The 26,836-nt window shown below is 39.9% G+C and overlaps 1 protein-coding gene across 4 annotated transcripts; it reads left to right on the top strand.

Moving 5' to 3' along the window:
* The first annotated feature begins 287 nt into the window (after positions 1 to 287).
* On the top strand, positions 288 to 23,139 carry ASB11 (ankyrin repeat and SOCS box containing 11). 4 transcript variants are annotated; one of them, XM_008540310.2, is made up of 7 exons: positions 288 to 542; positions 9,536 to 9,615; positions 13,431 to 13,538; positions 15,722 to 15,872; positions 18,449 to 18,583; positions 19,684 to 19,875; positions 22,547 to 23,139. In XM_008540310.2, exons 1-7 carry the CDS (start codon positions 362 to 364, stop codon positions 22,669 to 22,671), a joined length of 972 nt encoding a protein of 323 aa, XP_008538532.1. In that variant the 5' UTR covers positions 288 to 361; the 3' UTR covers positions 22,672 to 23,139. The 4 variants fall into 4 exon arrangements, with proteins under 4 accessions (XP_008538532.1, XP_008538533.1, XP_008538534.1 ...); XM_008540311.2 differs by having other exon boundaries at positions 314 to 542; positions 13,482 to 13,538; XM_008540312.2 differs by lacking the exon at positions 288 to 542 and adding an exon at positions 1,234 to 1,595.
* Positions 23,140 to 26,836: the final 3,697 nt, after the last annotated feature.

Genomic DNA, 26,836 nt, shown 5'->3' with positions numbered 1-26,836 from the left:
CCCTCTGGGATCTGAGAAGTTTGTTTTATCTTTCTCATCCTGCCTTCCAACATAACATACCAAAAGGGGATTTAGGAACAAAAAAGGTTTGGATATGGATCCTGTTTGTTAAATAGCATTGAGGAATGTAGGTTTGGAACTATTGGGTGTTTCTGGTTAGAAGGCAGTTTCTTTAGTTCATTTAACATTGCCGTGAATGTCAGCACATGCAGTCGCCAAATCACAGCTTCCAGGCTACAAACTGAGTTCTCCGTAATAGGAGCACCGAGGACTAGAAGGTTTAAAATAGATGTCATATGATACCAATTATAACTCAGTGAAATTTTGCAGTCCCAAGAACCTATGCGGAGTGTAAGCCAAAATGGAAGACGGTCCTGTTTTCTATGGCTTTAAAAACATTTTCATTACAATGTTTGCTACTTTTTTTTTCTTCAAGCTTTTAATTAAAGTGTTTTTGGCTCTCCTAACCCATTTCTATATCGTCAAAGGAAACAGAAAAGAAGCGGCTAGGATAGCAGAAGAGATCTATGGTGGAATTTCAGGTAAAAATACATGAATTTGTTCCCAGTACTTTAAAGAAAACCTTCTAGATAATTCATATGAATAATGTTTCTGGAAGGCAGATTTTATTTATACTTTGGCTTTGAGTGGGTAGTTTTAAAAAATTATTATCTCATGTAGCAAATGGTGTTGACTGCACCAATTTGTGAAGGATTTTCAGCTTTGTTTTTTGCAAGTTAACAGTTCTATTAGCAGTTATTATTTAAGAAGTAAATAGAGTAGTGGCTTTCTAAGAGTATCTTGAGACATCTCATTTCTACTAACCAAAAGAATTACTTGTATAGGATTATTTTCTTTAATATTTTTAATCAATCTTTAACAATGCCTTCTAATAAGATTGTTTCCTCAGGAAACAGAATGACCAATAAATTTGATTTAAAGCAGCAAATGTGGCATGCTGTATATACATATTTTTTTGTGCTGTCATTTGCAATTCAAATTGATTCGCCACTAGTGACTGTCAGGAAAAACTCTTCACTAAACCCATTTATAGGTGGCACCACGCAAAGCACTGCAAACAAAGGTTATGATATGAAATGCCAACATTTGGGTAAAACATTTTAAAGTCTCATGCTTTGTAGAATTTAGTCTCCATTTCTTTCCAGAAATGATTCACCTGAATTGTAGTGAGATGCTACAAAAGTAAGTGAATCAGATATCCTTGAAGCTGCTAGGATTGTCACTTGATAGAGGAGTATTTATTCATAAACAGAGTTCAGAATTTCCCTGTGTATTTTTAGTGTTCATAGGGGTTCCAGGATTACATCATTCTTTATCTAGTATCCGTTTCAATTTGCATACAGGATTCTCTTTCAAAATAGCCTTATGCGATTCCAATACACTAGACAACTTTGAAGACACTAGGTAACAGCAGTCTTTTCCAAAGAAATAAGACCTCCAAGGACGAAGCATCAGAATGCTTCAAGTAACTGGGGAAAATGAGAAGAATCTTGAAGTTTCAGAAAGTGTCAGGCGGCCTGGACTCCGGAAAGAGATTTCTTTTGGGGATTATATTTGTCACACATTTCAGGGAGGTATGTTGCTTAGAGTGGTTAAAAAAATATGTTTATCTTTAGTTTCAAGTTAAGCATGATCTGAAAAGCTATTTTCTAATTTAATTTGTAAATCTGGGCAGGAGCTTTGTAAAAGTTTCGGTAACACTGTTTTGGTATTCTCATAGATACATCGTCCTCATGGTTTAAATTAAGTAAAGTTCAACAAAGTCAATATTGGCAAGAGCATGTTAAAAATGTTTTCTCCTGTTGCTCGTGTGCATTACTTCTGTCTTTGTGGTCCTTAATTAAGTACAGTCATACAAAGTTTTTATGATAGTCAAAACCCATGTAAGCATGGTTCAAATTTAAGTCTGGAGCCATAATACAAGTCTCTTAAATAGAGTTCATTCATTCTTTAGCTCAAATATCTTTACTTGTTTAAGCTCCTAGGATAGAATTGATTTAATTTGCAAGTAGCGTGGTGTTATAAAGGAAAAAATGTATTTTTCGATTATCATTAACAGGAGGCAGGGGGCAGAATAGAGCATGTTAATTTCTCAGTTTAATCTCCTTTCTATATGTATATGTATACACACACACTCACACACCCATATAATAGAGAGTATATCTAGATTGGGTAAATAAGGCTTTCTTTAATAATGTAGGCAGTAACATGCCAGAAACAGTGGTTTTTACATGATTCTAACAGCGTTTCTTCTTTTGACACTGTCAGCAGGCAGACACTATATACTTAAAGCTAGATGTAGTAGAAATCAAGAATAGAATTTTGTGCAAGTGTGCAACTCAAACCAGAAATTATCGTTGCTGCTCATGGGTCAGACAAATGTTTGTTGGGAAAATATGTGACGTTTAATCAGTAAGTTAGCTAATTGACTTCGAAAAGTCTCAGCCCAAGGTTAAATTTCTTGATTCCAATAGCATATTATGTTCCTATAAACTATCACCAGTCCTGTCAAAAACAAGGGGAGGGCAGTAAAAAACTCAGCCAGGCAGAGTTTAGCCTGTCACAGGTCCTGGCACTCTTCCTTTTGTAAGCTACACCTAGCATCATATCCCTCATTAAATATCTTTTTTTTGGCCGTAAAGTCTTTTGGAAAATTATTTTTTATTCTGAAATTTCACATTCTAGAATACATCATTCGATATGTCTTTGTGGCTTAAACTGTTATATTTGTAGATAACTCATCAGAATTGAGTTAAGCTATGGTTGGCTGTTACTAGTTTTGCTTTTTCAGGCTTCTTTGTGTAATTTGTCAATAATATATATACTTTTTAAAGTTTGACACATTGTCATTGGCCCTTGGCATTCCATCTAGAGCACCAGATGGATCACCGAACCCCACCTTCAGCCCATAGATGTTTCTGCAGGCACTGTCTTTCTCCCAAGAGACATGGTGTATGATTTTTCAACCTTTGCTAATTTGGCCAGAACTAGAGCTATATTTAGTAGAGTGACTTAGTCATCAAACTTGATAAAAATAAAGTGCAGATACAGGTTGATCATCTATTATTCACAACCCTTGGGCCAGATGTGTTTCAGAATTCAGGAGTTTTTGGGGATACTATAAAGATCACACAACTGTGTATACTGTATATTACACAGCACTCCCAGCAGGGCCAGGAGCTGCCACCCATAATCAAACATTTTGATATTTCTATAGTGAACATATAAATATTCACACTAAGTGAAAAATAGAAATAAAAGTAATAAATGGCTTAACCTAAGTCCTGATCATGTTTTGCTGCCAAAGGAGTTTGCATCAAACTTGGGAAAGAACTTGGTTTTTAGAATCTGGGACATTTTACAATTGCAGATAAGAGATTGTGGGACTATTGTACCCTTTTTTAAAAAAATGGCTATTTTATACTAAGCCTAAAAGATTAGTTCTATTCTAAGTGTCACACTTAAAGTTGGTTGTCCTTGCTCTCAATTCAAAGGACTGACCTTGATTTGGTGGCCGCACCTCTCCCTGCCTCATCATCCTGACTCCTTTTTCCTATCCTTCCCGTTCCGACAGGATTTTCCTGCCTTTCATCCGTTCTTGCCCAGTCCTTTCCCTAGCCTTCTACTCTTGCTCGGTTTTGCCGGTTGTCTCCTCAAGCCTTGGCCCAACCCCCCTCTGAGTGGTTACATACCACAGGTGCCTGCTGGCTTTCCCAAGTTGGGACAACCAGTCCTCAACAGGGGCTCTGCCGCTCCGCCTGTCACCTTTAGCTCAGCTCTCCTGCTCCTGATGGGTTCAAAGGGACCTTCTTTCTAACAAACTACAAAAAGATGCTTATTGACTGTGCTTCATCTCCTGACCAGAACTGAGTGTTCTAGAGTATGCATTTTAACTCACTTTTATTATAATATTTTAGATATCTCAGGAAATTTGTTATAATATGGTTTTCCCTAACTACCTTTGTTTGACTTAGAATATCACTAAGTCTTAGCCAGCCCCAATGGCCTAGCAGTTAAAGTTTAGTGTCCTAGGTTTGGTTCCCAGGCGCAGAATAACACCACTGGTTTGTCAGTAGCCATGCTGTAGCAGCAGCTCACATAGAAGAACTAGAAGAACTTACAGCTGTACACAACTATGTACTGGGGCTTTGAGGGGGAGAAAAAAGGAGGAAGATTAGCAACAGATGTTAGTGAAGGGCGAATCTTCCCCTGCAAAAAAAAAATCAAATACTTTAAAAAGCAATATCACTAATTCTGCTAGACTCTTGCCTATATTTTGGTTCACCATTGAAATTCTTTTTGAGTTTTCTTTTTCTTTGATAAATGCTACAGGAGAAGATATTGCTCCATGTCATTTTGGAACTTAATAAAGAGAATAAAGATTGTTCCATGTGCACTAGAGATTATAACCAGCTAGGTGATTTTTTTAAAATTAAAAATAAACCAGTAAGCTCAAATACTTGTTGGAATTAAGAAGGGCAAAAATTGCAAAAAAATAATAATTGATTTCTGTCTTAAATACTTGGAACTCAGACAACTGTGTTCTATCTGAATCGATGTTGTCATTGAAATGTATGTTTTGGAAGTTGTCATCCAATTGTTATTCAGAGAGTCTGAGAACTGGAGATATCAATCACATTCTGAGAAAAAGTCAAAGGGAGGAATGAAAAAGTGCTTGAACATTTTCCATACACCTCATCAGGAACAAGTAAACATATTTGTAGGGTAAACTATCTTCATAGTGTGCTTGCAGCCCTGTGACACAGGCAGTCTGCCAAATAACTAAAAATAGACTGCCTTAGAAAAGAATGATTGATTCCTACTTAAGCATTCATTTATTTGGAGAGCTTAGTTGCATATTTCCCGAAAGGAATGGAAAAACTCCCTAGCTGCCAAATAACTTTTATCCTTAATTTCTCACAATTAGCTTTAATTTGCAAGACAAGAATGATAAGAGTGAGAGACTGTGCATTGAGAATTAAGAACGGAAAAACAGGAGAGCCCACCGTGGCAGAGTTTCTGGTAAAGGGTTTTGTGTGAAAACTCTTCAAGGTCCTTTGAAGCCAACTGCTGGAAAACAATGTAACTGGAAAGGTGACGTCCTGGAGAGTGACTTTGTTTCCAGTTGGGAAACAAAAATGATTTCTACATTGCAGGCAATACAATTGAATTGTTTCACATTATTTATAGAGATAAGGTAGATATAGCAAAACATCCCAGACAAGTAAATCTACCATGAGGATATGCAGAATTTAAAAACCAATAGTTCTTAAAGCCAGAACAGGGTGTGTTCTGAAATCACAAAACTTTGGATTTCAGTCCTATTTCCACCACTTACGAGAAGTCATATCTATTCCTGTGTGGTAAAGGGGTTGTCAGGCATTTGGGGTGTTCCGGCTCATGAAGCAAGGCTCTTCCCTTCCCTCCTTTCTTGAAAGCCAAAGGATGGGGGCTCCAGGAGAAATACAAGTTTGGATAAGGGGCACCTGAAAAGAGGGGAGCCTGCTATTTCACTCTCAGTTGGAAGTCTGCATAGGCAGACAGCTCACTGAACTGCCCCCTGTGCTACTCAAATAGGAGAAAAGAGAATTGGAAAGCAATGGCATGGTGAGAGAGAAGCCCAGGACAAGCCACCATTCCCTCTCTTTTGGTGGAATGGAAGATGGCCCTACAGGCTCACCACAACCTCAGGCATCAGAGGGTGCTGCATTGATGGCGGACACTAGGAGAGGTGGTCAAATGCTGGTGCATAGGAAAGGGGCCTGGCAGTGAGCCCTGGTGTGAGCGGCAAGCCCGCAGACCAGGAGTGAGACCTGCAGTTAAGGCTGAGCAAATAGGACTGGCCTCTTCTTCCAGTTAACTGGGGAAACATTTTCTCTGTCCCTCTTGCTTCTCCCCATCCCCAAGGCGCCAGAGGAGCTGGCACCTAGAAGGAAGTGGGGACATGTATGAGAATATGCCACTCTTCCAGCTTTAGCTGCTTGGGGCGGTATAGAGGGCCATACCCTACCCTGGGAGTGGGCAGAGGAGCGGAGATTACAGTTTTAAAGTGGATTGACTGGTAGACTGGTCTTTTTAAAATCTCTTTATTGAAGTATGATGTAAATACAAGTGCAGAAATCCTAAGTGAACAGCTGGATGAATTTTCACAAAGTGAACTCAATCAGGTACTAGCCCCCAAGAGCAAGAAACTGCATATTATTTTCAGCAAGGCCCCCACCATGCCCATTTCCAGTCAGCCCCCGCCCCTCCTCCGGGGGGGTCCTTTTACCTCCCAACACCCAAGGTGAATCTTGCTTCCTTTTGAATTTTATAGAAAGGAATCACACAGCACATGCTCCTCTGTGTCTGGCTTCCTTCACATAACCTTAGGTTTGTGAGATCTAGCCAAGTTGTGTGCATGGAGTGGGTCTTATGGGACTGAGGAGTAATAGAAAGTTCCTAGAAATAGGATGAAGACGTGGTTAAGCTTCCTGCTTCCCAGAAGGAAAGGGGACACCACAACCCACTTGGAGGAAAGTTTTAGAAATAATAAAGCCATTTCATGTTGATATTCTAAGTTAATAATAGCAAGTTACCGCTTAAATCTTGTTTTTATTTTTATTTTTGAATCAAATACTTATAGTACCTTTAGGTGACTCAGGTTCACTGGCTATTATTAGAACAAAAGAATAACAAAGCCATGGCTGTGAGTTTGCTTCTTGCATTGATGAGGGTGCTGAGTTGTCGTCCATGGATGAAGACCATGCTCACAACCCTGGTGCCTGTGCCCATTTCCAAGACTGATGCGGCAAGGGGGCAACATGTCTGATGCACGTTTCATATTGAATGAGATAGAGATGTATTAGAAGAAAAGCAAGGCTGACTAACTGAGGATTATATGCATACGTTATCTTATTATTTCCAGCTTATGCAAATTATAAATGTCCAAAGAGATTTAAAAATATTCCACTCATCAACTTTGACTCAGGAACAAGTGGAAATACAAATGCAATATATTTTCATTTTAAAACTTTAATTTGTTTTTCTTATTATAAAAGCATTACACATTCATATCAGAGTGCAGAATCACCAGTGATTTTATATATATATGTATATATAAGTACGTATATATATATATATATATATATATATATACACACACTATTTTGAAACTAATTTCAAAATGACAGAGAAGTTACAAGAGCAGTAAGGAATTCCTACTTCTCTTCGCCCAGAGGCCCCATTCGTGTTTACCCAACTGTCCTAATAATGCCCTTGAAAGCAAAAGGACCCAATCCAGGCACACAGGTTGCCTTTAGATGTTATGTCTTGTCAGCCTCCTTCAATCTGGAACAGTTCCTCAGTCCTTCCTTGAACTGGTTATGGACCAATTATTTTGGAGAATGTCCCTCAGTTTGAGTTGGTTCGCAGTGTCCTCATGATTAGATTCGGGTTATGCATTGTGAGCAGGAATATCACAGAAGCGATAGTGTGTTCTTTTCATCGCATGCCCTCCCATAGCACGTGATGTTGCTCATCGCGTTCCATCAAATGGCACAATGTGCCAATTTGTTCTGTCACTTCTGATGTTAACTTTGATCCCCTGGGTGAGGTGGTGTCTACAATTTTGTTCTACTGTAAAGTTACCACTGTTCCCCTTATAACTAGTAATTATTTTGTGAGGAGATAATTTGAGGCAGATTCTGTCATTTCTTCTACATTTCTAAGTAGGTGTTCTACTATGAAGAAGAGCTTTCTCTTTTCCCTATTTATATATTCATTTGTATCAATGAGGACTTATAGATTCCTATTTTATTTGATAGAGTATAATCTCTTACTATCATTCTTTATTTTGATGTACAGATTGTCCCATTTTCGGCCAGTCGAATCCCCTTCAAGCCAGCTTCTGTGTCTTTTTGACATTTCCCATCATTCACTGAGTACTTCCTTACTTTCTGCAAGGTGTTTGGGTCCTATCTTATATTTTTCCTGGCCCACCTCCTGGAATCAGCCATTTCTACAAGGAGTCCTGGTTTAGGTTTACTCAGTGCACTGTACTGATATAGATATATATATATAGATATAGATATATAGATAAAGATCTCACCAGATAGATCACCAGATACCACCTTCAGCCCATAGATATTTCTGTAGGCACTGTCTTTCTATATATACACATATATTGAAAATCACATTTTCATACCAATTGGTCCAATTTCAGTACAACCCTGTAGAGTTCATTCTAGCTTTCTCCCTTTTCATAACCCAAAGCGTTAGAAACGATAAAAATTGAGTTTCAGTATAAGAAGAGGGCTTATGGAAATGTTTATAGCCCTGGTTCTAATCCATTGGAAAAGTTCACACTCTCTTTGAGGCCTTGAACTATTTCAAATTTACATAATTCCATCTTTGGTGGGATTGTTTTTGCCAAGGTTGCAAATATGGGAAAATCTGGATTCTTAACACCACCGGGATCACCTAGAAAATGTTGATAAGATGAACCCTTTGTGTTAAATCCACATTGTATTACATGCTACTTAGTGTATGAAGAGCAAAGAATGCCCAAATTTTGCAAACCAGAGTAGGTTGTCTTCCAAAACAAATGATGCCCCTCTGGCAGGTTTCGTAGAGGGTTACTTCTCAAATGCTCATTTAAGCTGTTTTGCTGATAAGCAATTACAAGAAAAATAGATTCGTAAAGCAGTTCTGAGGCTGTTCCTTAGAGCACTGCCCTACCATGTGTACTTGTTAATCATAAGTTATCTTGAGCACCTAACATCATGGATGTATTTTATTGGCCTATTTAGAGACCAAAGCACTTGCTAAACACTAGATTGCTATATCTCTATTTCACAGATCAGGAAATTGAGGTTTGAATAATTTTAGTAACTTGTCCATATTGGCAGGGAAAATGGCTGAGGTGGGACTTGAACCCAGGCAGTGTGGCTTCACTGGCCCCATGCTTAGCCATCATGCTCAGCTGCCCACAAAAAACTTTTGGAGGATCATGTCATCTGAAAAATGACATTCTGCATTATGATAATAGATAGATATGCTCCGTTACCAAAAATGAAACAGAGACGATTACCCAGGAAATTTAGAACAAAACCATTTTCCCCGATCCCTTAGAGTGTCCTTCATGGTGTATAGCATGTTGGGTCTGTAGGGTAGGGGTGAGGGTGAGAGGCAGGGGAAAGATGAGAGTAGGGAAGCTCACTGACCAGCTTTGCCCTAATTAGAGTTATCGGATTCAACACTGGGCAATATTTATTTGAACTAAATGTATTTCTTGTTAAAACTGCTCCTGAAACACCTGACAGATGGTCTGTTCTCCCTCTCCACACACACCACCAAACTAATGGACCATACGCTCAAGGGCTTGTCACCCTGAAAGTGGCTGACGAGAGAGCCTGATGCATAGTACGAGCTTCCCTCCTCTTCCCCCTAATCTCCTCTCACTGTGGGTGAGCACATGAACAAGCTGGAGGAAGAAAACTCCAGACCTTGACTCTGAGCTTGATTTGTGTTTCAGATTGCTGGGCTGATCGATCCCCACTTCATGAAGCCGCGGCCCAGGGGCGCTTACTGGCCCTTAAAACTTTAATTGCACAAGTAAGTAAACTGAAGACTTGATCCTTTGTGCTCGTGCCATAATCAAGCATCACGTTTTATTAGCGTTGACTGTAGCAGAGGTCTTGCTTGCCCACATCTAGGTCCCAGCATGGCCTTCTAGGTGTATGTGTCCTCTCACAGCTCAGCATTTGTGGTTCCTGCCTCTCCTTTGTTGGGGAGCTGGCTCATTTTCTGCCCAGTTCTATCCTTCCCCTTCTGGGTCTTCCTTTGCTTCAGAGAAAGTTTACCTGTGAGGCTGATGGGGGATGCCCTCAAATTTGTGTTGCACCAGCTCACCTTATACTCTTCCAGTATGCCTTAGTAGCAGCAGCACTGAAGTTGCGTTAGTCAGCTATTGCTCTGTAACAAATTACTCAAAACACAGTGGCTGAAAACTACCAATACTTAGATTCTCATGGCTTTTGTGGACCAAGGAGCAGCTTATCTGGGTGGCTCTGGCTCAGTCTCTCTCGGGCTTCAAAGTATCAGCCAGGGCTGCAGTCATCTCACAGCTCAGCTGGGGGAGGATGTGCTTCCAACCTCACTCATGTGGTTGTTGGCAAGCTTCAATTCCTTGCCACATGGGCCTCTCCGTAGAGCTTCATCATGAGATGGCAGCTGGCTCCTCCCAGAGAGAGCACAAGACAGTACCTAAGAAGGAAGTCTTAGTATAACCTAATCTCCAAAGTGACATCCCATCACTTCTGCCATATTCTGTTCCTTAGGTGTGAGTCAGTTAATCCAGCCCACACTCAAGGGGAGAGGATTACACAAGTGAGTCAACACCAGGACTCAGGGATTGCTGGGAGCCATCTTAGAGGCTGCTACCCCAATGACACACTATTTCAAGAGCAAACATTAAAATAGCTTGACAAATGGGTGAATCTTACTCTTTGGGGAAGATTTACGAAAGTCTTAGTTATGAAGCCTACTTTATTTTTTTTATGACTCTGTCCCTAGCACCTTGAACAATCAATAGCAGCCTAGTAAATATTCATGAAATGAATGGAAGTATTTACACACTCCATTTGCTTTGTTTGTTTTAGAGTCCACGTGTGTACAGAGGAGGTGAGTCATTATACCTTTTTTCCACATCCTAGGTACCACTGAACCTGGCTTCCATACCATTTTGACTTTAAACAGCTGGGCACACTGCTTTTTGTGTGTGCACGTGCCATTTTTTCTCCTTGATGAGTTGTGTTACTTCTCAAGAAAGAGACAAAAGGAAAACAGTCCTGCCAGTAATGATCAAATAGGCTTTGTACTTGATTTTATCACTTGCTTATTCATTTTTAAACACTTTGAATTTGATTTCATTATTTTTAATATGTAGTATATTCACATAGTTCAAAAGGTAAAATGATATAAAAAGGTACACAGTGAAAAGTCTTGCATCCACCTCCTCACTCTCAGCCCCCGACCTCAATGATTTTATTAGTATTTTTAAGAAGCATTTTTATTTTTGAAGAATTTTAAAGAAGAGTTGCAAAGATGATACAGAGTTCTTGTATACCCTTCACCCAATTTCCCCTAGTGTTAACATTTTGCATAACCGTGGTACTTTAGTCCAAAATAAGAAATTAACATTGGTACAATACCACTATCTAAACTACACGCTATTGGGATTACACCAGTTTTCCCACCAGCGTCCTTTTTATCTTCCAGGATCCAAGCCAGATACCACATTGCATTTGGCACTTTATTTTTAACTATACTTCATAAGCGTGTTGGTTTCTATAGTAGGCTTAAATATGTAAGGAGCATTCTTCATAGAGAAGTTCAACTTTTTCTTACTGCACTCCCACTTCTTTACCCGTATACATTAGCCAAAAATGTATTATTCTACTTTATTCTTTACTTTATTTCGCATTAAGATAGTGTCGTGTGCTGTGAGTAAAACATTTAACTGAGGATCAGGAGCTCCTGATTAGCATGCTGGCTGTCACCCACAGCTGGGGAGCCTCAAGTCTTACTAATAATTTGAACTTTCTGCTTCTCCATCTTCTCAAGCACAATGAAGGTGATTCACTCTAGATGGTCTTTCAGGCCTGTCCAGCAACACATTCCCACAATTCCAGGGATTCTGCGAGTTTGCGCTGGATCAGAGTTTTTTCTAGCATATTGCTGCCACCTTGTGGATTAGCCTGTTTTACTTATTTTCTTGAAATCTTATGTGGGAAAAGGAAAAGGCTTTTCTAATTGTATTAGGAATTCAATTTGAAATATGTAGCACAGCTCTGGAGTCATGAGGTCATATTCAGGACCTGAAAATGGACAGGACCAGGGAGGCTTAGAGAGGCCCTAAGCTGAAGGGACAGGCAATAGTGGGAAGTCTCAGTTGCTGGTCACAGCAGGGAGGCACCCAGGGCCACGAGGTCTGGCAGGAGATGGTGGGAACTTGGGTTAGAGGTTGGGGTCCAGGGTCATGCACTAGGTTTTGAAAGCTTTCAGTGGGTCAGTTATGACGCAGAGAATCAAAAGCACAACTCGGCTCACAAGGATCGACCTAATTCCTTTCACAGATAGAAAGTGGTAATTATGGGAGAAAATGGTAAGGGCCAAGTTTTTAAAATCGGGGCGTGAAGTCTGAGTTCGCCAGCAGCTAGGTTGATCCTGTCATCTACCACATAGACTCCAAGATGAGGAAGGTGGACACAGCAGCATGGAGAGGGGGAATATGCTAGGCCTGGGTAGGGAGATGGGGTCAGGAGAAGCCCCTGGCCCCAGACCCTGGTACTTCAGAGGCCTCTCCACACAGTGCAGTGAGGCAGACAGCAGTGCTGCTACCGCGGCATATGAATCCTAAGGGCACTATCTACTTTCTACTCTTAAGCCTGGGAGTCATTCTCCTGTTCCAAATCCAATTCTACCTCCTGAACTTCTTGAGACCCCATCACCTACTTCTCATACCCACTGCTGTTCACTCCCATATCAGGCCCATATCAGCTCGGGCCTGGACTCAGACCAATGTCTTCATGGCTCCTTCCTTCAGTCTCACATCTCTACCTCTCCAAGCAACCCTCCATTGTGCTACCAGTGTGCTTTTCCTAAAACGTCTAATGCATTAGCTCTAGACCTTCTACGGCCTAACGGACTTGGAAGGTGCCTCATTCTCTATGAGACATGCACCCCCTGTTTGGAAATAAAGACCTTTAACAATCTGACTACAGCTCACTGTCGTCCTTCATCTCCCCTCATCTCCTACTTCCCCTTTCTTCTTCTGCCTCCGTCATGTGTGGGCTCTTTCTGATCCAGAAATACTCAACTAGCCAACTGTGGCCCTGCTTAGTTGCTTCTACCTAGTTGCTTCCTGTATGCATATGCTGTTCCTTCCTGATGGAATATTTTTTCTTTGCCTTCTTAGCTCGAAATGTTTTATGCTTCAAGCCTTAGCTGAATACCACCTCACTTGCAAAGTTTTCTCTTATTCCCCAAGCCAGATGGAAGGATACCTCACGCTCCCAATTGAAATTTGAACATGCTTCCAGTATAGCAATATTCTTGCTGGGTTTTTTTTTTGCCATTTCTGTCTCCCCACTAGGTTCTTGGAGGAGAGAAACCCATGTCATAAGCCTTGAAGACCCAGGTACTAGCAGGTTGCCTGGCCTAGAATGCTGACTAAACATTTGTTAAATAAATGAATTTGAGGCTCCCTGCTGTAATTCTTAGACTCCTCTGGTTGTGACCTCTACCCCTCTCTATATGGTGCTAATATGATACCCACGGACTGTGAACACTTCAGAAATACATCCAACAACGTTGGTTTTATTGCTATTGCTAAAGCAGCCTTTAACCCACTTCTCTCCAAATTGTAGGGTGTCAATGTGAACCTTGTGACAATTAACCGAGTCTCTTCTCTCCATGAGGCGTGCCTTGGAGGTCACGTGGCCTGTGCTAAAGCCTTATTGGAAAATGGCGCCCATGTGAGTACTGCCCCTGCCCCTGTGAGTCTGTCTGCCCAGGTGCAACTGCTAGGTCTAAAGAGATAGTACCTTCCAGACTGCTTACCCACTGAGGGTCGGGCCCCATCCACGTTCATATTCCTGAATGGTCAGGAAGACACTGCTGGTTACCCCTCTCTTCAGCCTCTATGCCCATGTACGAACATTCAGATAAGGTCATTCACAGGAATCTTTCAGAACTGTGATGCTGACTTAAAAAAATCAACTTGGGGGCCAGCTCCGTGGCTGAGTGGTTAAGTTCAAGTGTTCCACTTCAGCGGCCCAGGGTTTCGCTGGTTTGGATCCCAGGTGCGGACATGGCACCTCTCATCAGGCCATGCTGAGGCGGCGTCCCACATAGCACAACTAGAAGGACCCACAACTAAAATATACAACTATGTACTGGGGGGACTTGGGGAGAAAAAAGCAGAAAAAAAAGATTGGCAACAGTTGTTAGCTCAGATGCCAATCTTAAAAAAGAAAAAAAATCAACTTGAACTAAAGTAATTTGAAAACCAATCTTGGAAAATTTATTGTAAAACATTAAAAAGAACACATTTTAAAAGAACAACGACAGCAAAAAACCACTCTTAATTCAACACCCTAAACCAAAATGAGCAATATTATCAAACTAAATGAGCTTCTAATAAATAATACATTGAAAAACTACAAAATTTATCTTATTTTTAAATTCTTCCCTCTTTTCAAGGGGTGACTGAGGTGCTGTGTCAAAATTCTCTCTTTTTTTGTTTGTCTTGCCTGCTAGAATTCAACCTATTCAAGGAGAGGCAATTGTCTTACCCGCCTGTGTTTCCAAAACATTGTTGCCTAATCGGTGCTCAGTAAATGTTTGCTGCCCTGAACTGAGAGAGAAACTTACAGGAAACCAAATCAGATGACTTCCTGGACTGAGGATGAGGGTGATGCCTAGTAAAAACAAATCAAACAAGTTCCACCAAGTATTTGTCAGTAAAAAAATGTAAATCAGAAATCCCTAGATTGTATAAATTTACCCACATTTTTTCCAGTCCATGTCTGTCTCTGCCATCTTAGCATCTCATCTTTAACTTCCAATTTAACGGGGGCTATCCTGGCACTGTAGAGAAGTATCTTTTTTGTTTCTGAAACAAGGAAATTTGGGATCCTGATTATCGCAAGCATCTATCCTTAGTTGTTGAGGCAAAGTGGTTTGACATCAAACCCTCCTTGTCCTACATGTCAATCCTATCAGAGCCTCCCCACCAGAATGCCTTGGTCCGCTGATGTTCTTTCCTAGCCATTGCTAATACTTAAAGATGCCTCCCAGCTGTGCTGGTTCTCACATGCCTCCCACATCCCTAGAAGGCACTGAGGATGGTTGGAAACACCATGTTGATGGCTATTTTCTTTGTGTCTTTGTCTTGGTCATGATCTCTTTAGGAGTCACTGCTCGCATATACAGTTTGTATGGATTATAGTAGACTGGAAAAGAAATTTGTGGTGAGAAAGACAGAACTGTGGGCAATTGCTGAGGAGATTCTTTGCAAGCACAGATTTTGGGACCTTAAACTCGCTGGTTTCTCCAAGTACTTTTGGTTCCTGCCATGTTTGTTCATGATTGGGAGGGCGAGTCAGCTCCATATTAATGGAAAATGGAAAAATTGTTATTGCAAATATTTATTGAATGCTTACCGGGCACCAGACAATGTTCTAAGTATTTAACATATAGTAACTAGCTTGATCCGCCAAATTAACCTCATGAGGTAGCTTCTTTTATGACCATTATTTTACAGGTAAGAAAACCAAGGCACAGAAAGTTAGTATCTCAGTCAAGATCTCTGAACAAATAGAGAGCTGCGATTTGAACCCAAGCTAATGATTCCAGAGGCCATGTTCTTAACCACCTCACAGGACCACTCCTCAATGATTAGGAGGCCCCTCAGAAGCTCTGAAATACCTATAAATACATTTTAAAAGCTTTGGCCCCTTTTGTCCCACTTGTGGTATTATTTATAGATGAGAGTTGATAGGCTACTTAGTCCCTAGAAAACATAATACTGTGATGATATAGAGTTCCCTCACTCATTCACCTGCGTGGGAAATTTATCCAGGCAGATACATAGGAATACATACTTGTAGATGTTGATGAAATAGCAAATCCTCTGGGTCTCTTTGTCCATCATTAGGTCAATGGAGTGACGGTTCATGGAGCCACGCCCCTCTTCAATGCTTGCTGTAGTGGCAGTGCTGCATGTGTCAATGTGCTGCTGGAGTTTGGAGCCAAGGCCCAGCTCGAGGCACACCTGGCTTCACCCATCCATGAGGCAGTGAAGAGAGGTAAATGAGCCATCACATTGCATACAAAACATTGGTGGACTCACCCCAATCTGCATGAGTCAATGGTATTATGTTCATCATGCAAGGATCACCCAGATCTTCTTCGCCAGTAGACTATGTGTAGCTTAGAAATCCCATAGCAGTAACTTCAATTTGCCTAAGTCTTCAGGAAATACCACTGGGGCATAAAACAGCTCTTCTTATAACCTGGGAATGGCTTTCTGTCTCAGATGTCCTGGTTTCCTGGGGACAGTCTCTTGGCAGGTCTTTCTTGAGGCTCTTTGTTGGAGTTTTGGTGGCAGCTGGTGCAATCAAGCCTGCAGGGGTGACTTCCATGAGTTGTACTGTGCTTGTGTCTCTGTCCTTCCTAGAAAAGAACAGCTCATCCCCTAAAGCCCATAAAACATCAACCACTAACATAAAATAAATTATGAAAATGTCTGAAAGCCAAGGCTGATAGTATCTCTGATGGAAGATTAAATGTGACTGTCCACAACAATCAACGCGCTCTAGATAAGTTGATGACTTCAAGGTCATTAGTTATTGAAAAAGAAGTTGCGACTTTAAAAAGCATGGCATTGGAAAACTTGAAGTTGACTCTAACTCCGGTGTTCTCAGTTACTTTTGAAATGAGGGAAAAGAGTAAATTTAAGGAATTTTAAAACTACATGCATAGTCTAAACATGAACAAGAAGATACCATTGAAAGGCCAAGGCCATTTGTCAAAGGTCACACTCAAAGAGCAATATTTCTGTGTTGCCCAGTAGTGGAGTTATTTTCTTATATTGAGAGCAGAAATACAAGGGAGAAGTTAGAACATTATAAAACAGTGATCTTTGCTGGTGTAATTGGGAATGAAAGTGTTTATTTCCACAGACAATACTAAAAGATTGGCCCCGGATTATTAAACATGTCACTTGGGAATTTTTTTTGCAGTGGATTAGTTAAATGATACAGAAGGCCAAAATCTCAATATACCTATGGTTTTGATGTCCTGTACATATTTAATAAACATTTATTGATTAATAACTGATGTTGGTCATTTCCCAAATTTCAAATAAGTCCTTTAAGTTGTAGGGAAATAGTCTACTTTGGAAATGATATAAGTCTTTAAAAAAATTTTTAGTATTGATTTGAAATAAAAATTAATTTACTATTTGCATTTCCATCCAAACATTTAAAAATGGATAAATATTGGGAATGATTTGAATTACTTAAGTAATTCTGCAGTACTTGTATGGTTATATATGGAGTGTTTGGTATCTATGTGTCTACAAAATATATATACATACTTATCATAAACACACGAATTCACTTGTCTCTACATACTTTTTTCCTGTATCATAAAAGCATGTTAGGAACCAACATGCACAGAATGAAAGGATAAATAGCAAAGTAATTATTTTAGACAGTATTATATTAGTGCTAACCATTTGACTTTTATATATTCGTTTTAAAACTTCCTGAGAATACTTAAATTTAACTCAAACTAGGCTCAGTTTCTTTTTATGCAAAAAAAGAGAAAAATAATAGGAATTATTCAAAAATGTTTATTAGATGCCCTGTATCTACCAGGCAGTTTTAGGTACTGATGAGATATTATTTCAATTCTTACAGCTTTAAACCTCTATGAACAAGCTGGGTCAGTCTGAGTCAATACTTTGCAACATTGATGCTATAATCCAGGTATAATATTTACTTATGTGAACAAATAGTTTGAATCCACAGAATGCTTATTTGTACATTTTAATGCATATTTATGCTTAATTCAGAATTTGTGATAAATCAAGCAGGTTTTAGATGAAGCTTACTTATATGTTATCTATAAAGAAAAGGTTGGTTAAGTTAATCGGTGATAGTAAGATTTTTTAAGGAAACATTTAAATCTTCGAAGAGAACAAACTCTACAAGCTCCCGTCGATACCTCAGAAGCGTTTGCTCCTGAATGAATCATTCATATGCTGCAAATTAATCATGCCTATCTATTCATTGGCCAAACTCCCTAAGAAGAATACTTGCTCGTGTAGTTCGTTAGCCACTGAATTTGAAAGTGCATTTAAATCTATTCTATACTTCAGGCTTTTTATTAATTCTCATAAGTGTCTTCCAGGTTAACCTAAAGAAGGAAATTTTACTGCATGGCTCGGCCATACACCCAGTCTTGCATGCCTGAGTGAGGAAGAGAATGAGAGATTTGTAATGGAGAGGGATCAGGGCTGGTATTTGAGCATTGGCTTTTCAGGGTAATAATAGGATGAGTCATTTACCCCTCTGGGTCTTGTAGCGTCTATTTGTAAACTGGCGGCTTCATTCTAGAGAGGGATTTCAGCTGTGCTCCTTGGAGCCCTTAGTGTGGTTGAAGGTACCTCAAGGGCTGCAAAGAGGAATTTAAGTGGGGGAAGCATGGACATGCTTCTCTTTTTAATGGTTTTATTTTGGAGATTTCAGAAAAATTTTTTTCTGCTTCAAAAAAAAACTAGGTTATTTCTAAAGCTCATTCCAGATAAGCAGTCCTGTAATTCTGTGAATAGTCACTATTTCCCTTACTTGAGCGAGGTTATCTTGTGTTCCACCAGGTCATAGAGAGTGCATGGAGATTCTGCTCGCAAATAATGTTAACATTGACCAAGAAGTGCCTCAGCTCGGAACTCCCCTGTATGTGGCCTGCACCTTCCAGAGGGTAGACTGTGTGAAGAAACTTCTAGAATTAGGTAACTTCCAGAAATCTTTTCATGAGAAGAACCTATTAACTTTGTTGGTTTTCCATGGCTTCAAAGATGAAGTTCTTGCCAGGCTGGACAAAATTCTAACAGCATTTGATGTTTGAATGCTTAAACAGAACTTCTCCAGAGAAATGAGTGTCTGTATTTCTCTGTTCTGTGTCCTTTGATATTGGCTCCATTTACCTGTTATAGTTCTCCTTGGTCTCAAGAGAGAGCAAGGGTCTCTTTCCCACAAGTCCTAGGGGAAAAAAACAATTGTATTTCATTGGCTCTTTTTGAATCACCAATCATGGTGGCCAAGGGAATACAATGCACTGATTGGCTTAGGCCCGGATTTGTCTACACTGCAGTTGTTTGGCTTCACTGGAAAAACATGACCTGGGAAATCACAGGGCATGGTTCGCCAGAGGGAAATCTAGGTGTGGTTACCAGGAAGATGCTGGATAGTAAAAACAAGACATTTGCCATGGACTACTTTAGATCAATCCTGCTAAGTTATTTAGTAATTTTTTAATTTCAAAAGGAATATACAGAAACTGAGAGCCCAGGGAAAAGTAAAATGTCTTGAAACTATTATTTGGTTAAAAATTCCCCAAACTTAGCCACTGACATAAAGGTGGAGATTACATAAGAGTTCTTACCTTTAAATAAGAATTTTTATCTCCAAGATGTTTCTTTGTCTTTTTTATCTGCCATCATTTACTACTCCTTATAGTAGTTCAGAAATCTTTTTTGTGAGCCCTGAATAATATAAATAATAAACTTAGCTTTATCCTTTGACAAAAAACAAAATAGCTCTATGTAAAAGGATCTGCAAATATTTAATTTTGTATGTCACAGAGTTCATATGGGAAAGCAACAAAAGTATTTAAAATGACTAAAAATTTTTATTCGCTTTTCTCATCAAAATATTTTTAAACATTCTTAATAGGCGTTGCTGAGGTTCTAGGCTAAGTCACATAGTTTCAAAGATTTGTCACATGTGTCATGGCATTGAAGATGTCTTCATCTACAGCTACTATATTTTAGGTTCATTGTGTTTCTGCATTAACATTTAGTGTTGAATTGTGGCCATCTGCTTTGTTAAGGAGCGAGTGTTGACCATGGCCAATGGCTGGACACTCCTCTCCATGCCGCCGCGAGGCAGTCCAGTGTGGAAGTCATCCACCTACTAACAGACTATGGGGCGAACCTGAAGTGCAGAAACGCTCAGGGCAAAAGTGCACTTGATCTGGCAGCTCCGAAAAGCAGCGTGGAGCAGGCGCTCCTGCTCCGTGAAGGTAAGGAGGCTCTGGGTGTCCATTTCTCTTCCATAAACACATCTGCTCTCTCTCCTTCCTGTCTCATCCCTAGAATTTCTTACCTTTTTCTTTCTCTTTTTAATTGAGAGTGGCATTGTGGGAGGCAGCAAGTGTTAGCATCACTGAGATGGGATTTTATATACTGTATATATTCACTTATAGCCAAAGGATATGTACATACAACTGTATGTTGCTGTGTATTTTCCATAACAATAAAATAATCATAGAACTTTGTTTTCACCTTGAAAAGGTTGAACTGCCATGTCTATCCTGGTATAATCACATGACTGAGCAGACCAAAATTCTGCTTTGCAATATTTGCAGGCAATTCAGGGGAAATTGGAAATACTTGAGTTAGAGGTGATAGGGTAGACACAGAGTGTGTGTTTCAGAAACTGGCCTAAGTGGGGAAGTTGTCTGCGTGTTCTCCAGATCAGGGAGCAGGTGGGTCTGCATTCCTCATGGCCTCACTCTCATCCCCACCATGGGCTAGTGCAACTACAGGTGTCAGAGGAGGCAGGGCGGGCATCCAAAAAGCTCTGTATTCCAAATTCAAAAGAGAACCGTGCTATGTCCATACAGAAGGAGAACATTATCTGAGCCTATATTGATCATTTGTATGCTCGGGAGAATATTAAGGATAATAGTAATTATTCAGCTTTACATGTGTCGGGTGCTGAACTAAATTCGAAACAGATTAATCTCACTGAATTCTTAAAACCCTAGAGCAGTGAGAACTTTATAGTAACTGGTGCTATTCCAGCTGCAAATGGGAAAAGAGAAGCATAAAGAGATTGGCTTGCAGAAAGTCACATGAGTACTAAGAAGTAGACCTAGGACTCTGACCAAACAGTTTGACCCCAGAACGTGCACGCTTAATGTTATGATGCCCCAGGGCTGAATCTTCTGGAACAATTTCTAGTGGGAAAGGGTTTTATTTCACTGACCAGTTCCCTTTTGTGAAGCTACCACATGTCTTATATACCTTTCAGGTGGAATGCTTGGTTCAATAGTTTTGGGACCAGTCTCTAGGTCAGAGCTTCTTCAGCTTTAACGTGCATATGAATCACCTGGGGATGTTATTAAAATGCAGATTCTGATTCAGCAGGTCTGGGGTGGGACCCAAGACTCTGTGTGTCCAGCAGGCTCCCAGGCGATGCTGGTCTGAGGCTGCACTTTGAGTACCACTGGTCTAGATTATTTCCAGTAGTCGATGCCATTAATGATTGTTCTTTTATTTGAATCTCCGCTTGAAGAATTATGATCTTCCTTACCAGCTCCCAGTTTGCAAATACCAGGTACTTTTCGACTGTTAGCTGAGAATATAATTTATAGCTGTTGTCACATTTCCTCTTTTCTTCCATCAAAAATGTTTCCAGGCCCAGGATTTGTATTTCTTACAAGCAAGTTCCTCTGTCCTCTCTCTTCATAAATATAGCTGCTTGCTCTAGGAGGATGAACACCAGCTCCATCAGAGTTCACTCTGGTGTCTCAACTTCCGTAGGCAAACTGTACAATTTGTGTGCATTACTGTTTTCCAGAGGTGCTTTAGTTGGGCGACAGGTAAAGATGCTTTCCATTTTCGCTTCCCAAGATTTTAACTAAGGATGATTGTTTGGTCCTCCAGGTAGCTTACTATCACATGGATGCTCCTTGGCAATATCAACCCAAGTGTTATCTGGCTATTTGCATATGCAGTCCACCATTTCTCATGGGGTGCAAGATGCTGTTACAATAGGATTTTCTTAAAAAGGAAAACTTTGTATAGTTTATTAATTATATAGATCTACTTGAAAAGATCTTTATTGAGACAGAGAGGTTAGGAAATAATGAGACATTACACATGCCTCTGTATAACTGGTATTCCAGCCAAAAGCTTACTCATCCTATTCAACCATATTTTGGACTCTCATTAGTTTACTTTCCTTCAAGACTCCAAGTCACTCAAAGCCATAGGAATGATAACTCCATGAGACTCCCTGAGACTGAGGTTCAGAGTATAATGGGGCTAAGTGAGTTGGGTCCTTTCTTCAGATCCTCTATTGAGCTAGGATCCTTGTGAGAATGGAGGGCCCCTTCAAGTATGACTCGGGACCCAGCCAGCACTGCCTCTTGGACAGCTAGAGCCAGGAGGTCCAGGAGGCGTCTGAGGCCTGAGTACCAGGCCCCTGGCACATCTAACATTGCCTCTGTGATCATGCTGGCTGGGCTTCCTGCTGACACATTCTCGGCAGTTGTCCCTTGCTCTGAAGCTCTGTCTCAGGGTCCTGCATGCTCAGTGCCTTCACTTGCACTTTCTCCTTGGCCAGTATATCACATTCATTGGCACATGTGATACATAAATGAAATGCATTCCCTTTAGACCCCACACGTCATTTCTAACTTGCCTCTGGTTAGCCTCATTCTTCAGTATTGCTAATACAGTGACCATTGGAGGATCAACTTAAAGAAACATGTCCCCATCCGGAGGGGCAAACCATGATCTCTTGTGTGTATTTAGTGTCTGCTCCTTCGGTCTATAATTCCTATACAGATTCAGCTTCTCTTAAGCTTTTAGAAAGCTTCTGCCTCTTCCAGTCCTCTGGTCTCCCCTTCACCCCCATCCCCACCCCACTACCATGAGGTTCACACCATTTTAATTCCTTCCTAGGCCCGTCTGCTCTTTCCCAGCTCTGCCGCCTGTGTGTCCGGAAGTGCTTGGGGCGAGCATGTCATCAAACCATCCACAAACTACATCTGCCGGAGCCACTAGAAAGATTCCTCCTATACCAGTAGTCCCAACTGTCCAAGGGAAGATACTTGGAAAGAAACAGGTTGTTGCCTGCTGTACCCAGAGTACCTAGTGTAGACGCCCGACAGCTAGACTCTCAGTCACTTCAAATGAGCTAAGCCAGTTAGAGTAAAGCCCTGATGAACTGGAACACTTGGGGAGTGGAAACTCCTGGTTAGTTTGATATTCCTATTAAGCAAGGGGCAACCAGAAACCTTTTCGTTTTTAGCTCTTGTTGTTAAGAAACTTTAAAAGACTGTGAAGTAGAGTGAAAATAATAAGCTATTTTTGAAGAGTCATGATCTTCAATTATGTAAGGGTCAACATTATGAATATCGTGCAGACACATGTAAATCTGGGTGAATAAGATGGTGAGGAATGTAAGTATTCCAAGATGTGCTCCTGTTTTAGTTCCTTCCTCCTTCCCTCTTCTTTTCTTTCCTTCCGTGAATAAATCTCTGCAATAATTTTGATTTTCTTGCCTTTTTTTATGTATAAAAAAGCTGAATACTTTTAAAATGTCACAGTTAATTGAGGCTTCCAGTTCCTGAGGTCCTGGTTGATAAGACAGATGTTGGAAGAGATTAGCGCACCCAGAGGTTGGGGGTTATTGCTCATCATTTCTGATATTAAATGCTATTCTTTGAAGGAAACAATTCCAGGATTGAGCAACACTGGGTGCTACCAGCTACCCAAACCCACTGGCCCTGTTTGACGCATGTTGCAACCCAAGCATCCATCAGCTTATTTTCAGTCAAGAGCCTCAGGGTTTTTATAATAATTCCATGTTGATGCCTGTCACCAAGACGGGCTCAGTGCTGGGCTGATGATTATTTCTGTGAGCAGGGGCCCAAAATAAGCACACAGGTATACTGGAAAAACAGCCTTCTCCTCCTCTCCTTTTTCTTCTTCCCACCTCTCTCCCTGTACGCCAGCACTCCTCCTCCCCCTTCCTCTCCTCCTTCCTTTTGTGAATTTAGAACATGGAAATTGAATAGACTTTTAATTATTATAAGTACTACTGTCATGGTTCAGTGACTATGGTAATATTAACTTGTGAAAAGAAAATTTTCTCTCAGATGATCCTAAGATTCATTCCAAACATATTTTTTTTCTAGTTTTTCTAGACCTTTGATTCTCAGCTGGGGACAATGTTGCCCTACCCTCACTTGGGGATATTTGGCAAAGTCTGGAGACCTTTTCGGTTGCAACAACTGGGGGAGGGATGCTACTGACATCTAGTGGATGCAGCTAATCATTCTGCAATGCACAGGGCAGCTCCCTATGGCAAAGCATTATCAGGTCCAAAATGTCGATAGTGCTGAGGTTGAGCAGCACTGCTCTAAATCTGTGCTGTTCAGTGCAGAAGCCACTAGCCACATGTGGCTATTGAGCAGTTGAAATGTGGCTAGGCTGAATTGAGATATGTTGTAAGTATAAAATACATACCACGTTTTGAAGATTCGGTACAAAAAAAGAATGTGAAATATTTTATTAATAATTTCGATGTTGATTACACATTGAAAGAATATTTTGAATATATTAGGTTAAATAAAATTCATTATTAAAATTAAGTCCACTTTTTTAACTTTTTTAATGTGACTGCAATATCATTTTAAATTACACACGTGGCTAGCATTTTATTTATGTTAGTACTGTTCTAGATCTTTTTCTGATTTTCATAACTTTGGAATATCAAATAAGTTAATCTTAATTAGTTAAGTATTTGGGAGGAAAAGGTTAAATTCTTATTTTACATAATATTCCAAAAACAAATCTTGTTTTTTAAAAAAATGTTAAAACATTTTAAATGATGCTGTAAAATACTAGAATAAAATGTTCATAAATGTACATGAAAGGGAAGGTCTATTCTAAGCATAATATCAAAGGCATAAACTTTCAAGGAAAATACTGGTAAATTAAAATACATATCAGAACGTTCAGGAATTGGAGGCTTTCTATCTTCCAAGTGCTCTCCTGAGTGCCGTTTTTGGTCAACCTGAATCTTGCTGAATGTCTGAGCTCTGTATTAAGCCCCAGGATGTCCTAGGATACTCAGTCCATCGTGGCCCCAAGGAACTTGAGACTCCTGCTGCTCCATCCACTTTCTGAAACTGCAGACCATGGATTTCACGAATCCTTTGTATGGACCTCCCAACTCTGGTAGGTGTGTACGTGGAGGGGGCACTCTAATCCTGAATTGAATCCCAAGAGACCACTCACCAGAAGCGATCTTCCGGTTCCAGAAGGATGTGGATGCAGAACAGGGCCAGATCCCTGCATCTTGAAGTTGTGATGTTCTATGATTTATGAATGTAGAGATTGGATACGACGTAGACTTTAAATTCCCTTCGAGCCCTACATTCCATCAAGCTAGAATCAGACCATCAGAGGAATCATCTGGTTTATGTGACATTATATTGCTTGCTTTTGGGGGTTCTTAGCACTAATATAGATTATTTCATTTTTCACAGGATGTGGGATATTTCATCCCCAAAATGGTGTAATTTTTTACAATTTCAATCATATTTGAAGTGCTCTAGGATAACTTCCCAATGAACTCATTCAACACATTTTTACTCAGCATCTATTAAGTGCCACACACTGTTTGAGGCCGTAAAAAAGATAGATGAGGTCCTTGCCCTTGAAAAGTTTATGTGTTAGTGGAGGCAATGGGAAATAAGCAACACATACATACATATCATCATGTCAGGAAGTGATAAGAAGAAAAATAAAGCAGATTAGGGTAAAGAGTGATAATGAGAGCTACTGTTTTAGGTGAGGTGATTAGGCAAGGTTCCTGGCAAGATGCCTGAATTTTAAAAGAACTGCTCATGCATGTATCTAATATTTATTCATTTTTACTGTTAAGGTTTTAGTGACTCTTTTCAGTGTATTTTCAGTACATCATGTTTATTTTGTTTGTTTCTTTGCCTGATTTAATGTAGCAATGCTATTATAAAAGTATTTTTGATTCCTGCTTTTCCCACAAACTATACTGTAATGATTTTCTGTTTCAAACCGTTTGAAACTATCCTTTTAAAATGGTTGTATTGTATTCCTTAGCTATTTCTGTATTGTTGGATACTTAATTTGTGATTTCTTGCTATTATAAATAACACTAGTGTGAACTTCATTTTTTGTACATTTTAAAATTTTTGAAGTATTTTTAGAAGATTTTCAGAAGTGATATTTACTGATTAAGAAAATTATTTAGAGCCAGCCTTGATGGCCTAGTGGTTAGGTTTGGTGCTCTCACTGCTTTGGTGGCCTGGGTTTGCTTCCCAGGCATGGAACCACACCACCCCTCTCTCAGTCACCATGATGTGGCAGTGGCTCACTTAGAAGAACTAGAACAACTTACAGTTAGGATATACAACCATGTACTGGGGCTTTGGGGAGGAAAAAAAAAAAGAGGAAGCTTGGCAACAGATGTTAGCTTAGGGCAAATCTTTCCCTACCAAAAAAAAGTCAACTTAAAAAAAAGAAAACTATTTAAAATAATAGTTTAAAAAATTTAAAAAATATATATACAATGAATCTTTTTTTCTTTTTTTTTTTGGTGAGGAGGATTGGCCCTGAGCTAACATCTGTTGCCAATCTTCCTCTTTTTGCTTGAGGAAGATTGTCACTGAACTAACATCTGTGCCAATCTTCTTCTATTTTATATGTGGGACACCACCACAGCATGGCTTGATGAGTGGTGTATAGGTCCGTGCCTGGGATCCAAACCTGCAAACCCTGGGCCACCAAAGTGGAGCGCATGAACTTAACTACTATGCCACTGGGCCAGCCCGTACAATGAATCATTTTAAGGGAAACATTTTCATAACCAAACAAGTACCCAATATTACCTATCCATATACCATCTGTCTATATATAGAGACATCTAATCTACCTATCTATATACTATGTGTCTGTCTGTCTGTCTATCACCTATTTGTCTATCCATCATTTATCTGACTGCATCTGTCATCTGCCTTGACCCATTATTTAAAAAAAAAGCTTTCCTGTGTCACTTGAAGGTTTAAGCCTCAACTCTTTCAAAATCCCTTAAATTATTTAAAAGGTTGGGTATGTCATTCAACATCTCTAAGTTTTTTGTTCATATTTTATTAAGGAATTGTTTCTCCCAAAGTAATTCTTCTCCCTGATATGTCTAGTATTGCC

The sequence above is a fragment of the Equus przewalskii genome, chromosome X (assembly GCF_037783145.1).
Source record: "Equus przewalskii isolate Varuska chromosome X, EquPr2, whole genome shotgun sequence".
In the NCBI taxonomy this organism is placed as follows: Eukaryota; Metazoa; Chordata; class Mammalia; order Perissodactyla; family Equidae; genus Equus; species Equus przewalskii.
This window is presented reverse-complemented; position numbering and strand designations above follow the sequence as displayed.

Coding starts and splice junctions, on each gene's coding strand:
- ASB11 (XM_008540310.2), top strand. CDS start 362: ATGGAAGACGGTCCTGTTTTCTATGGCTTTAAAAACATTTTCATTACA. Junction 543..9,535: donor GATCTATGGTGGAATTTCAG/GTAAAAATACAT, acceptor TTTGTGTTTCAG/ATTGCTGGGCTGATCGATCC. Junction 13,539..15,721: donor TATTGGAAAATGGCGCCCAT/GTGAGTACTGCC, acceptor GTCCATCATTAG/GTCAATGGAGTGACGGTTCA.